The sequence below is a fragment of the Cydia splendana genome, chromosome 2 (assembly GCF_910591565.1).
Source record: "Cydia splendana chromosome 2, ilCydSple1.2, whole genome shotgun sequence".
Classification (NCBI taxonomy): Eukaryota; Metazoa; Arthropoda; class Insecta; order Lepidoptera; family Tortricidae; genus Cydia; species Cydia splendana.
Genome location: NC_085961.1, coordinates 26,816,636 through 26,832,504, shown reverse-complemented (window position 1 = coordinate 26,832,504; position 15,869 = coordinate 26,816,636). Strand labels below are relative to the sequence as shown.

Sequence of the window (15,869 nt, the reverse complement as noted above, 5' to 3'; positions counted from 1 at the left end):
ATAGGCAGCTCCATCGATGATGACGAGCGTTGCTGGGCACTTGTTGTTACTCTGCTTGAAGCATATCCAGAGCGTCTTACCGATTCCCGAGGGATCTCCGCGCCTAAGATTATACCGATGTCCTTGCCAAAGGCACACTGGATTCCCTCTTCTAGATGGGACGAAAATCGGCTCTGGAACCATGAATAGGTACCATTAAAAAAAAATCCGGTGCAATATTCATTCCATTTGTAAGAAAACATATTGGAATGAACATATATAAGCAATAAATAAATTTGGCGGAACAAAGATATATTATAACGACAAAGTTGAAATTATAACACTTTAAACTCTCGCGTTTTGTACACATATTTAATTGCACAAACGGGTCTACCGCGATATAATTTCATTGTTATTTCCCTTAAATTCCGACGTTTCAGCTGAGTTGCACCAGCTGTGGTCACGGAACTGCGCTGCGGAGCTGTGGGGCTAATTTCGGGTAGTTTAGTGGTGTTTTATTAATATCTCTGTTGACATTTGTTGGGACGTCAGTCTTTCCGTGACCACAGCTGGTGCAACTCAGCTGAAACGTCGGAATTAAAGGAAAAAACAATGAAATTATATCGCGGTAGACCCGTTTGTGCAATTAAATATAAAGTTGAAATTATAAAAAAGAAATATATTATAACTCTGAAACTACCAAATAGCACTAACTAACCTAACCAAGTGTTATTCGTACCAGAAACACGGCATGGAAATTTTAAGCTAGACAAAAATATTTCTACGAGAAGCGACGTTTTCAACAGAACTGCCTATCAGTTTTTATTTGCAATCAAAATATATTATCTTTGATACGTTTGAATAATATGAATTTAGATTGCACTAAAGGATTTTTTTCCATCACAACGAAATTGTTTTACTAACATTTTCGATACTAGATTAAATAATAAAAACATAGTATTTTGAAGAAGCCTTGTAAATTTCAAATTACAAGTTTAAAAATATAATGTTCATGCACCTTCGGAAATTTTAATGATTGTGAATTTTCATATCGACAATCTGATTGCCATACATAACGAAATTGCCTTTACATTTGGTGTGTCCTTGTTTAACACACCTCCAAATGGACTTGCAGTTGTCTGCCATCTTCCTGTAACCCAGATCGATGGACTCCGTAAAGACAAATTGGGTATCCATTCCTGGATATAGTGAAAAATGGCACTGGAAATTAAAAAATGTCAACGTTGAACCCAAAAACAATATATTACCTACTCATACTTGTCGTAAATAAACAGTATAGTTAATACAGTAAAGATTCGACTTTTGTATTTGTTACAAAAAAACTCTTATCTTTTTTACTATGTATTTAATAAACATAGGAAATAAAAGCATCTTTAATTCATTTACGTACATTCTGGCTTCAGGTAGGTAGGTACTCGTAATTATCGTAATACGTGGGCCATACTGAATGTTCCTGGATTCTGATATATGAGACGACTTATTTTTTCTAAGTGGCCAGTCCAGGAATTTTCAGTATGCCCTACGTAATAGAAAGAGTTCGAAATTATATATATACATATATATTCTTCTTATTGTCTATTAATTTCCATTACCTATTTAATATGAATTAACAAGTTGTAACAGTATTGGAAATAATCAAATCATCACTGTACATATGCATAGTTTACAAATTTCAACGTTTTGAGCACAACTTTGAGTTTTAATGACTGTGCTCGTACTTCCTCAGGAAGTGAGTTCCGTTGAAGATGGATATAGACGCCCGGCAGTGGTGGCTGCTCTGTTTGACACACCTCCACCAAGACGTACTGTTTTTAGTCGTATTGCCACGGGACAAGGCGTAACGATGACCTCCCAAAAGGCACACCGGGTTTCCCATCCGCGATTTGGCGAAAGTGAGCTCTGCGACATGGAAAATTGGATGATATCAGAAAAGTCATTTATGATATGGTTGAATACGGGTGGGTTAGTTGCAGAATACTAGGATTGTTTTATTAAAATGTGAAAGGTGGTTTATTGTCTTTTTTTAAGGCATTTTCCTTTTTAAATCATGTATCTCTATACTAACATATTATAAATTAATGGTTGTGCTCGTGCTTTCTAAGGAAATCTGTTCCGTCGAAGATGCTTATGGTCGCCCTACAATGGCGGCCGCTCTGCTTCACGCACCTCCACAACGACGTGCCGCCTGGCCCGCGTGCCAGGAAGTACCGATGTCCTTGGAAGATGCACACTGGATTGCCCTTTCGAGATTTGGCAAAAGTTAAACCTAGAAACCGAAAATGATAGTTGGCGATTGATGTTAAGTAAAAAATGGCCAAAGACATGATCCGTATCAAATACACTGGGTTTCTTTAGGATGCAACCAAGGAAGAGACAATTGTCAAGAAAAGTCGTTTTAATTACAGTGCCTCTGTATTAATGATAATAATGGTTATCCGACTATAACGACTTCATATCCGGATAATTAAAGTCTACAGTTGATCGGTTGAGTATTGGATTTGATAAGCGACATGTTAGCTATGATTATGTTCATTCTTAAAAGCGACGATTTCATCGCCGACCATGGTGATGATGGCCTTGCAGTTGTATCGTCCCGGCTGCTTGATGCACCGCCATGTTGTTTTCTCCGCGCCCGTTCCCCGCACCCCGCTGCCGCCATAGGAGAAGAAGTATTTGTGCCCGTATAGATTTAGTACTCGCTTGCCTGTTCGAGATGTATGGTACAGCGGCCCTAAAAATATGACAGCTAGTGAAATACGTTTATTTTTTTAGTGTTGACTACCTAAATACTTTAGCACCGTAAAGTTTTACTGCGTCCTTTTCATACACTTGCCAGAGAAACAGGAGATACCTATCATTTAAAAAGTCACATCCATGGTCTAATAAAACATGGTCTTCCATTCCCAGAGTGACACGGGCCTACGTCACAATAACATTGCCACTTTATTTCAACATAACATGTTACATGGGTACATTATACCTATGGTTAATAAGTTAAAATATTTCTTTATAATTTTCATTTATATGTATTTTAGCTTAAATTTTACAATAACACGTCATTTTTAATTACTCGTTAGCAATATCTTCCGATTCACGAAAGAAATTTCAGACTTTCGGGTAATTCTGTTTATACTACTGGCAACACAGGATAGCGCTGTGCACATTTGACAATTCGGATCTAGATAACTTCATGCCCTGACCGTCATCCTTGTCGAACGCGTGTTAATTGTTATTTCCTTCTCGCTCAGTGTCAGCAGTCGCAGTGTTTTCCAAACTTTTCACGTCGTAAGCTTGGTAATTAATGTGTAACTGTGAATTAGTTTTTTAAACGTTTGTCTTGTATAGATAAATAAAGTTTAATTTAATACATTAGATTTGTTTTATTTTACTATGTTTCTACATGAATAACTTAAAATTAATGCCGTTAAAATAATTTTCACCGTTGGTTAAAATTCTCCCACATTTCAAAGTTTGAGAACCTGTAAACAGCATGATGACGTAGGCGCGTGTCAGTTAGGTCATACGCGAATCTCGGAATGGAGTACCAGGCGGAGTATATTATTATACCATGGTCACATCAGGGGACCTGTTTGACTTATCAGAGCGACGGATCGTGACGTAACCTCTATATCCCCACATATGTCATAGGTACATGATTAGCTCGCTTATAGACATATATTCATTTCGTTGGTACTCCAACTTAATATAATGGAAAGCCGTTTTGTTTCTTTACTATACATGGCACTTCATAAACGTATGTATAACAGGTTCGATGCAGGATCAAAAATGGCGTTTCTTTTCTGAATTTTAAACACTTCATGGTACATGCTATTTACTTAAAGAGATATGTATATACTTATATGTATACAATACAAGTATAAGGGCTTATAAACCAAAATTTAGTAATAGGTACAAATGAAAAATTACTAGTGAGAGGTCGGAAAACTCATTGCACATTATTTATTTATAATTTAATAATATATTGTATTAAAAGTAATTTGAGAATACCGGTTATTACATATGAGTTTTATAAAAACATGCCAAGCAGTATCCTTTCTTACATTGATTCTACAGAGATTGATTTTACTTTCTTTACTTTTCTATTTGCTTCAGACGGACTTGATGCCTTTAAGTATTATCTTTCGTAGTGTTAATTAGAAATGCGTGATTGAACCGATTTATTAACTATATTAAATTATTTCCAGCAAACCCAATAGTTTTCCGCTAAACATTCTTAGTTGATATTTTCCTTCTTTAATCTGTTTCTTCACATGCATCACGTTATGACGAAGAGTGGCCGCAGGCAAATTGTATTTTTTGGCGGTGCTGTTAAGTGACGTATTATTTTGTATCACTTCTTTAACTGCTATCTGCAACGTTTCTTCTTTGTAGCTCCGGCCCCACGGTTTTGATATTTGATTGATCGCTGAAATATGTAATAATAATAAGGTTAGTGGCTATCGTTTAACTTTAGTTCGTATACAGTAAATAAGATAAATTTAAGACGTATTTTAATCGCACGTTCTATCTTTAAATCAACTTTATTACTATCGGCTCGATTCGGGAAATGAATTAGAGATTCACTAGATATGAAAAAGTAAAGATATGTGACGTTCCACGGAAAAGGTACCTAATGGCGGCTGGCGCCGCGATTCGGGAAATGAATTAGAGATTCACTAGATACGAAATAGTAAAGATATGTGACGTTTCACGGCAAAAGGTACTTTATGGCGGCTGCCGCTTACGTCGCATAGCGCCGCGATAATATTGGAGCGGCGTTAATGATAGCGTAAGCGCCAACCGCCACAAGGTACCTTTTCCTGTGGGACATCACATATCTTTACCCATCATCATCATCATCATCATATCAGCCAGAGGACGTCCACTGTTGGACATAGGCCTCCCCCAAAGAGTGCCACAATGACCGGTTTTGCGCCACCCGCATCCAGCAGACTCCCGCAACCTTTACCAGGTCGTTAGTCCACCTACATATCTTTAATATATCGTATCTAGTTAATCTCTAATTCATTTCCCGAATCGCGCCGTGTTAGTATATACCTAAACCTAAATAAAATAACTTAGTCTAACTCTATTTAACCTGCCGTGTTTGTTGTTATTGTTTTTTGTGGCAAATCTTGAAAGTTAAATAAGACCCGTTTCCCGATTGAGATGAAATTATGCATAACATATGTAAATCGGATGACAATGCAATATTATGATGACATGGAGCTGATCTGAGGATCTGACAGGAGAAGGCCATGGGAACTCTGTGATTAAACAACGGAAACTAGTTGCATGTGGAAAACAAAGTACGGTCAGAAATTAAACAAGTTGTTTGAAATGGCAACATTTATTATAAACAGTTTAAAGATATAGAGTACAATCATTTACATAATATAATATTTACAAATTTATTGTGAAAGGAGACGACCGCTCCTATGCCCCTTACCTTACATTGTTAATATCCAGAAACGGAAATGGTGATTACGTTTCTATTAGTACCTACCTATGTAAAGGCGATTCGGAGCGGTCGTACACTGTCGTCGTAGTTAATATTAATAATAAAGTACTTGTGACTTATTGTAAGTGTTAAATACTGACTTAAACTACTTTTCCCTCGAGTTTATCGTGGTAATCGACAAAACATTTTCCTGGGCATAGACCTGGTTCATTTGGGCATTTAGGACAATACTGTGTAGTATTAACCCTTTTTTTATTATCCATGTAGCACATGACGCATCTTTTTCTTTTAACTCTATTTTTGCCGTCACGCGGTAATTTAAAAGAAGCGTGACGGAGGCTGGGTGAAATTACAGGCCTTGGCAAACTATTGGCTGTGCCGCTTTTAAGTGACGTATTGTTTTGTATCACTTTTTTAACCGCTTTCTGCAACGTTTCTTCGTTGTAGCACCGGCCCCACGGTTTTGGTATATGATATAAGCCTTTTGTGTTTGCTGAAATATGTAATCATAATAAGGTTAGTGGCTATCCTTTAACTTTACGAACTAAAATATGATAAATTTAAGACGTATTATATAACCTCGCGCTCTATCTTTAAATCCAACCTTATTATATAAACCGAAATAAACAACATATAAATACAAAGGAAAAAATGAAAAAAAGGATGAAATTTATATACTTAGTAGTGTTTCTACTTGAAATATTTTAATTTGTTTCTTAATATTAGCCTTATATTTACCTATGCTACTGCATCAAAGAATTAAATTAAGTAACTTACTGTCATTTTATATTTTTTATATTTGTTTAAAATTAAAATATTCATAGTTAAGAAGTACCTAAATAATAAAAAAAAGTATTTTTTCACAAGATCAATAAATATCGAAGAAATAAATGTCTTTTAAATATCTGAAAAATTAGCGGTTTAAACCTCCTATTTCGTTCTGGTAATGATATTAAGTAGTGTACCTATGTTAAAACCATGGTACGAGTTGTCGCACATAAGAAAAGCTTCAGTTACTGATATTATACACAGAATTTACAGTGACGGTATCTAACAACACCAGTATCGGGAGCAAGCTTTACACATTCTTGACGCCTTTCATCCAGAAATGTTTGTGTCGCCAGGTACACTGTTGTAATTTTCTCGCAGCGTCAGACGGTAGGTATTTATGCATTTATTTCGGGGTAGAATGTATCTCCGGGGTACAATTGTCCCTCAGGGCTATGGTTATGTTGGTTAGTGATCCTGACGATGTGACCATCCACGGTGGTGATGGAGACCCGGCAGCCGGCAGTGTTGGTCTTGACGCAGCGCCAGACAATCTTTACACCATTCTCCCGATAGAGACTGAATCGCCAACCGCCGAGCAACATCGTCCGGCGACCACCCTTACGGATTGGTTCCATGAATATTGGTTCTAGAAACAAAGACGCCTCTTATGTAGTTATTTGTTACAATTTGCGAAAATTCATTTAAAATTGTTTACCACAAAAACGAAAGGTGAAAAGTGTATTAAATACCTATTTTTAATATTTGCTAAAAATACAACGGGACCTATCTTAAAGAGTTTGATTACAAATCCTGAATATATTCGCATTTTAAGATGAACGATTTGTGGAACTAAGAAATAAAAACATCCATGTGGTCGGTAGATATAGGAACAGCTTACGAGTATCATGAATGATTGTTCTGGTGTTTGGTCGACAGTTGCGGAACGTTGTGGCCATTGTCTCTTCAATGGTCGCCTTCTCCTCTGGTACCCTGAGTAGCCTGTGATATTACGGATGTTTATTATGATGTCCGTTCACCGAGACGATACTGCCTTCAATAGTCACTATGGACACTCGACATCCACGGTACCACTGTGTACATCGCCATGTGGTCTTTGGCTCCTTCACCATGCAACGATTGTATCTCTGGCCACCTACTACCAGAATAGGATTGCCTTGACGAGACGTCGTTAGGAAAGGCGCTGGAAACATACCGAATGTTAAAACCCTTGTTTGGATATTAATCCCAATATTTAAAATGATATCGAATAAAATTATAAGGTTTTGTGAAAATCATATCAAAATTGAAAAAGATTCAGATTGATGTTTTATAATTTTATAAACTATGCAGTAAAAAAAAGCACGAATATTACCTATTATGAACACAAGTATTTTATACTTAAGTAGCCAAGTAAACAGAGGGCATGATAAAAAACTTCAGAAGAATTACGAGGTCTACGGATTTAAACAACTGTAAACAGTAAAAGCAATTTATCTCTCACGGCTCTAAATCACAAAGTTTATTTACACTTAAATTTGATTGAAATACTGAGTAGCTAATTAAATTAAAGTACAGTCACACAGTTAAAAACTTTTCTTAAAGTTAATCTATACACGACATGTTTTTAAAACATTTACTTTTGTTCATCAAATAGTTGTATATCCACCGAAACCCTTTTCGAGGACGATGGTGTACTACTACTTGAACCCGGACTGTCGCCGTACTCTGCCGACTCGTGCTTCTCTTTCATTCTCCTGTTCTGGAACCATATCTTCAGAGCCTTGTCCGGGATCTGCAGTCGCTGCGCCAGTTCTATACGGTCCCTAGTTTCGAGATACCTGTTGGCGAGGTAGATCTCCTCCAGTGCTTTCAGTTGTTCTGTGCTGAACGCGGTGCGGTATCGTTTTTGTTTTGACCGGATAATTATTTTGACTTCGGGTTCTACGGAAAAATATACAACATTTAATCATTCCACTGTGGATTTTTTATATTATATTTAAGTAGAATATAAATAATTCTTAATACCTATTTTATAATTCAGGTCCCGTACACACCTATTAGGAACAAAAGAAATAACAAATAGAACAACGAAAACTATTTTTATTAAGATCACTCCAAAACATTTTTTATATGAAAACAAAAATAATCAAAATTAAAACTTTATAAAAGCATAATACGTACACGCACCGCACAAGTAACACAGATTTTGCAAATCTAGCCTAAATATGTAGTTACCTAAATGCAACCATTGTAATTGAACTACCTATTAAAAATACTCGCGGTCTAGTTTAATTTCATTAAGAAAACAAGTAATGTTTTTAACAAATCCCTAATGGTTATGATCGTTAAGCGTCCTGATGATAACACCGTCGATAGTGGTGACGGACACCCGGCAGGCGAACGTAGTATATTTCACGCACCGCCATACAGTCTTCGCTCCTTGCTCCTTGTGATAATTGAACCGATTATGGCCCAGAAGCAGGACGGGCCGCCGGCCACACCGAGACGATACGAACATTGGAACTAGACCAGAAATATGAATGTAAGATTACAAAGGAGATTGTATTTTAATATGGTAACAATTATAATTTAAAATAAAATTACATAACGTTGTTGATTGTCGTGTTGTATTAGTGTATCAACGAAAACAGAAAAAATAGATTTAGATTGACCTTAGTCTCACCTGATGGAAAATGATGACAGAACTTAAGATAGCAATATCAACGGTGGCTCCTGGAATCCCTGGATACTGGAACTTAAGGAAAACCTACAATCGTTCAATGTTAGAAATTGTTGGTTAGTAAATTTAATCGTAAAAAAAATAAAGTTATTCAGATATTTGCAACGATTGTTTATTATTTAGATTTAGGTTAAAGCACGATCCTAGACAAGTGATTCGTAATAAAACTTATTCTATATACCAAGTTCCAAAATATAAAATAATACTGTGTACAAAGCTCAAATTGTAAAGTGCCTTATCATATTATCATCTACGATGCATAGGTGCAACGCAATCAAATATACGGCCCGAATCCAAGCTGCAACTTGTATGTCTAAATCCAGAAAGGGTAATGGGGACTGGGGTGAAGCGGTCGTCCACTATGCTCTAAACACTATTTTTACTCTAGTCTCTCTTCTTCACAACACATTCAATGGCTGTGTTTATTATTAATCTTCACGATATTGTTATCCACAGTAGTGATGGAGACCCGACAGCAGAACTGCGAGTTGGTCTTCACACATCGCCAAACCGCCTTGCCAGCTCGCCTGTTGAGCATGTTGTACCGATTGCCGCGAAATATCATCACTGGGCGGCCGCGGGTCGATTCCGTAAAATATGGACCTAAAAAGTTAACCACATTATGCGTTACAACTTAGGGATCGAATCAAATTATTTTATTTTGATTGATGTTTTATAAATTTTAAACAGAAAAATATCTTATATTACTAAAGAAAAAGTGACCAAGCCCTCAGTGACATCCGGCCTCCGCCACTGGAGGCCTTGGTCACTTTTTCTATGACTTTATGAGTTGTTGTCTATTTATTTTCACTGTAAGTACTTAATGAGATTTATGAATAAACAAATCCAAGCCGTGCGTGTGCGTAATATATTATTAATTTTTAAATAGGATAGAATATTGATAGAGAATCGACATAATTTATTCGTAAGCACAAACACAGAAGAGAAAATTATACAAAATTTAGAAAGGATAAAGTGCCACGAAATGGTCAGACCGATCATTTTGTTAGGTTTAAACTGTTTATCCACACAGTACATATCATAATACCTCTATGATGCGTTCAAAACCGCAAATTTCAGCTCGTTTCATAAACCCTCACTCGTATTTAAAAAAAAATTACCTATATAGCAGTCACATAAACTACTATTATTCGCCAACTCCCTTGCTTATGTTCATTAGACTCCTCGCGGTGAATACTAGTAACAATGTCCATGACAGTTCCTTCAAGACTTGATTTGAGAAATAATTTTTCTACGGATGACGCATCGCCTGATCGTCTTCATTCCTTAAATTTCATGTACCTACATGTTTATTTGCTTGGTCTGTGAGAGTCAGAATTACTAGAGTTCTTAATACTTTAATGGTTATGCTCATTAGTAACTCTCACTATAGCGCCATTAACCGTCATCACAGAGACTCGGCACGCCGCCCTCGTGTACTTGACGCATCGCCAGATCGTCTTCATGCCTTGTATTTTGTGCATGTTGAAACGCTTTTGATCCAGCAGCATCACGATGCCGCCGCGGTTAGAAGCTTTATAAATTGGACCTGGAAATAAAACATTTATTAAATATGTGTCAAACTGGAAAATATTTATATGGCATTCTTAAAAGTAAAAACACCATAATACGTACACAGTACATACAGGTAAGGAACAATAGCAAATATAAGAAACAAAAAATATAATACAAATTTGACTGTCGTTCGAATAAATTGTCTAATGGTACGCTACCTACCTCTAATTTCGTCCGCCCGAGCGAAGTAACCCATTTGTTTATTTTTCTTCTTGGTTTTGTATTTGTTTATGTATATTGTTAATTAATCGGGTTTACTAGGACTCTGTTTATTGCCACACGAATAAATCAAATACGAAAAATAAAACAATTTAATATCATGTAGGCCGTGGTAGGTTTATTCAGTGCAAGTTTAGTAAGTGCTCTGTGAGAGAGAGTATATACCTAACATGTTCAATCCACAGCGCAGGTTTCGTCACAGGTGCTGCACCCAAAGGAGTGACCAGTCAGAAAATACAAAAAATACCGCAAACTGGCCTTGTCAAAAATTACCTTTTAATAATTAAGCCCCTAACAGCTCCCTACCTCGATCAAATGGCGGCTTCCACTTCCATTTTCCAAATGTCTACAAACAAGTTACGTGAAACTAACTGTCGTAGAGGTCGTCATTGGACGCGACAGTTACCTACAGTTATTTTCACAGTAGCACAAAGGCGTTTAGAAGTGTTACTACAGAGATCTGATATATTTACGTGGTTCCAGTAGATTTAATTTATCTTCATTCTTTGAATCACATACATTACATTCGCTTTTAGTATGACAGAGTAAGAATTACTCGAATTCTTACAACTTTAATGGTTATGCTCATTAGTTATTTTCACTATAGCGCCATTAACTGTCACCACAGAGACTCGACACCCGGACGCGGGCGTGTACTTGACGCACCGCCAGATCGTCTTCAAGCCTTGTTTGCTGTACATGTTGAAACGCCTTTTGTCCAATAGCATCACGATGCCGCCGCGGTTAGAAGTTTTATAAATTGGACCTGGAAATAAATCGTTTACCTTTTCAATTTTTGTAAATGTTTGGCATTCTTTTAGTACAAACACCATAGGCTAGGATTAGTTAAGATTAGATAGTAAAAGCATGATTCTCATAGTTGCCGGCCACATTGCAGTAAAAATGTAAGTTAAGTATCACATTTAGACGTATCTTTATAATCGAGAAGGTTAATACCTATAATTATATACCAGACATTTAGTAGGTACCTACATGTTGTAACTTGTAATAAAACAATATTAGGTTAATAATAAAGCATTTATATTGACACTTAATTCTAATGTTTTTTATTGATAAAACATTATCTTCATTATTTTAAATACATATACTACAATAAAATTAAGTAATTTAAATACGTTAAATATTGACAGTATTGACACATGTAAATTCATAAACCATTCATCTAGCTAGATCACATCACATACATTCGTATAAATTGTGCTGATAAGCAATAATGTGTTAATCCATATTTGTCAACTTTAAGCGTACATTTTTTGAGTAGACATCTTATTGCAAAATGAATGTGGGTTAACACATTATTGCTTATCAGCATCCTACGAGACTTGTCCTGTACGCCTGCCTGCTACGCCGCCACCGTAACCCGTAGGCCGGAGCAAGTTTATTCAATACTGGACGTAGATTATGTATTTAAATAGTATTATATCTAACAAATGTACAGCTGCCTATTACACCTAATTGAGCTACCCAGAGTATCGCCTCCATCAAAATTATCCTTAAATATTAATTTATTTTATTTTATATGAGACTAGAGTGTCCCACTGCAGTGCAAAGTCCCCCCCCCCCCCTCTTCCCTTCCCACGTACCCTGGTCTTGACACGTCTCCCACCAGCTACATAACCTTACACACACAATACATCTAAAAATGTGTATGTTGATTATTGATCCTAACCACAACTCCGTTCATGGTCTGCACGGAGACGCGACACTCGTTCGTGTACTTGACGCAGCGCCAGATTATCTTCGGCCCACGGACTTTGTGACGGTTATAGCGATTGTTGTTGAGTAACATCACTATGCCGCCGCGGTTGGAGCTTGTGAAGATTGGCACTGGAAATTAAAAACTTATTGAATGTTTGTCCCTAAGAGAGAACAGACACTTTCGCATCTTTTGAACATCAGCGTTTAGTCGCTGCGTAGTTGCGTCAACGCCAACGTTGCGTCGAGCAGCAGCAATCGATTTGACTTGATATAGACTCGAGAGACGCTAGTGTGGGATCTCTCTAACTTACAATTATTTTTCTAGAAGTTTCTCAAAATGTTGGGTTCACACAGGTTTTAGGACAGATAAATTCTAATTATTATTTAGTTAATTTGCAATATGGCTAAGTAATACATTTCTTCAGTTCTTATTGCGTACATTTATTAATTTTATAAGCATTAATATTGCATTCAGTTAATATTATACACAGCAGCAGACAGCATCTTTCTGGGTGAACAATCCATTGAAACTACATAGTAACAAAACTTTTGTAACTTATTATAAAATACAATATTATATCTACCATTATTATAAATTACATAGTAGGTGTAAACATGATTTAACATCATAAACTATATTAAGCAGCCAATATTATTAGGCGACATTCTCTATTTCACGCACCGCCAAATGGTTTGTCTATCTTTCATCTTATCTTGTGAACTTTGCGTCTATCGCCTGTCAGCCACTTACAAGTAACACAATTTAATGTATGTACAGGACACTTGATATTAGGGGGCAATTTAATGTGTATGTTCATTGGTGATTCTAACAACTTTCCCATTCACAGTGGCCACAGACACTCTACAAGTGTTCGTCCTATACTTCACGCATCGCCAGATGGTTCTTCTGCCTTTGCTTTTGTGCACATTGTACCGCCTGTCGTCCAGTAACAACACTATTCCGCCGCGGGTTGACGCCGTGAAAACAGGGCCTGAAAAACAATGTTTCGTTAACACAAATTTATAAACTACTGCAATGTCCTATACGTATAAATAGAGTCGGATCAGACTGACCCTGCATGGCATTTGCAATGACAAAGTTTGGAAATGCCATCACAAATGTTAAATTTCTATGAAAAATAAAGGACAGTGTGGAATGTAAATGTAAATGACATTTCAAAATGCATGCCTTATTACGTTAATGAATTACAGTTCAAAATTTTCTTATTAGGGAAATATAAAAACACATTTTAATAAAAAAATACTTTAATACGTACGTACAAAATTAATAAATTCATAAATACGTTATTGGGCTCCAGATCGTTTATGATTTCCTTAGTTTGATTAATATATCATCCTTATTAACTAATAATAAAAAGGTAATAGGTACCTACCAAATAGATTTACCGCGTATAAGTATTAAGACGTGGTGGATGTTCAGACGTCCATATTTCACACATATTTATATTTACACCTTGCACCCTTCTGGACTGTACTTACAGTCGCGACGTCAATCAATATTCAATAAAATTATTTCGAGACGCTTTCCACATAGATCTTCGTGTCACCGAGCTTGACAGCAATATAATTATGCGCGTGTATAGAGGAGATGTATACAGGCGGGTCACTGTACGAAAATCTATGTGGAAATGAGATATCATTTTTGTATGTTATATAAAATGATGTCACCGCATATTTAAGCTACATTGTATCCTGTTAGAAACTCCCTATCCCCTTCAAAATCGTCTTGCAATGACTGGTAAACTCTGCCGCCGCGACGCCGCAGAAGACTGTTCGCCGTGGGCGGGGTGCATACGCGTCAGGCCAAGTAGGTAATACTCCCACCAATCGGGCACTCTCACTCCTTAACGAATTATCAGTCCAAAGATGTCTTTTATGACTCACCAGGCTCGTTTTCCACAGCTATATATATGTTAAGTGGTTAATGGTTATGCTCATTGGTCGTCCGGACTATGCGTCCGTCTACTGTGGTCACGGACATCCGGCAGCCGTCTTGTCTGTACTTCACGCAACGCCAGTTGGTCTTAGAGCCTTTGACCTCGTGTTGGCGGTACCGTTCCACGCCTACTATCATCACGGGACGTAGGCGCCCGCGTCTGAAGGTGATGAAGACTGGTGCGAAAACATAATTAGGCTGTTAAAATGTATAGTTAATTATTACAATGTCCCTTTTTTTAGTTTTTCGTAAATAACTCTTAAACGGTGGCGCATAGCAAAAAATGTTCTATTACATAAGTAATCTGCATAAAATTGCCTACAAGAAAGATTCAGTACAGTTTTTCGCTAGGATCAATATTCAAATTTAATTATAATCACTTCTAAGGTCCCTTTTTTTAGTTTTTCGTAAATAATTCATAAACGGTGGCCAATATCAAAAAATGTTGTTAAACGATAATAATCTACACAAAATTTTGAACAAAAAAGATTCAGTACACTTTTCGCAGGGATCAATATTTAAAAAGATAATAAAGAGGGAAAGTTCTAGTATAATAAATTCTAAGTTTCCTTGTTTTTATTTATTCGTTAATAATTTGAAAAGTATGACTCATAGCAAAAAAACTTATACATAAATAATAAACATAAAATTTCCTACAAGAAACATGTAGAACACTTTTTGCTAGGATCAATATTTAAAAAGACAAAGCAGCGGTAAGTTACAAATAATCAATTTTAAAGTCCCTGTTTAGTTTTTTGTAAATAACTCGTAAACGGTGTCCCATAGCAAAATAGGTTTTTAAGAATATATTATCTACATAAAATTTCCTCCAAAAAATATCTGGAACACTTTTCTCTAGGATCAATATTTAAAGCGATATTAAAGGAAGAAAGTTAATTACAATCAGTTCACATGTCACTTTTTTTTAGTTTTTCGTAAATAACTCATAAACGGTGGCCCGTTGCAAAACAATATTATACATAAAATTGTCCACAAAAAATATTCTGTACACTTTTTCGCTACGATCAATATTTAAAGAAGTATTAAAGGGGGTAAGTTAATTGTAATCAATTTCCAGGTCCCTATTTTTAGGTTTTCGTAAATGACTGGTAAAATAAGGCTCATAGCAAAATAAGTTCTTAATGTTCTTGTAAATAAATAATCGGCATAGAATCGGCGTCGGCGTCCCAAACCAGCGGCTGTCCCATCTTCCACGGCACTAGGGTCATACCGTCGGGTCTTTTACCGTCATCGCGAGCGAGGCCGGTAGGTTCTAAAACTGCCGGTGCTTCCGCACTGGCTAAGGCCCGACGGATGATATCATTAAGGCTGGCATGGCGGGGGGCACACCCAGCGCTTCTACCGCAGGATAGACCATGGTGGCCCAACCGGTCAACTGGGTCACCGCAGCGACAGCGATGTGGGGA

The 15,869-nt window shown here is 36.7% G+C and overlaps 1 protein-coding gene across 29 annotated transcripts in view; it reads right to left on the bottom strand.

Annotated features, from left to right (window-relative positions):
* LOC134806060 (protein tramtrack, beta isoform) overlaps positions 1-15,869 on the bottom strand; it is a 552,198-nt gene that overhangs the window by 367,679 nt on the left and 168,650 nt on the right. The window contains exon 5 of one of the 29 annotated variants that reach the window (XM_063779279.1): positions 5,575-5,954. The exons of 26 other annotated variants lie outside the window; for them this stretch is intronic. In XM_063779279.1, the coding sequence (XP_063635349.1) occupies positions 5,602-5,954 (353 nt within the window). In that variant the 3' untranslated portion in view covers positions 5,575-5,601. Of the gene's footprint in view, positions 1-5,574; positions 5,955-6,612; positions 6,879-7,850; positions 8,174-15,869 lie in introns of those variants that run through there. 2 more of the 29 variants (XM_063779312.1, XM_063779290.1) reach the window with 2 other exon arrangements.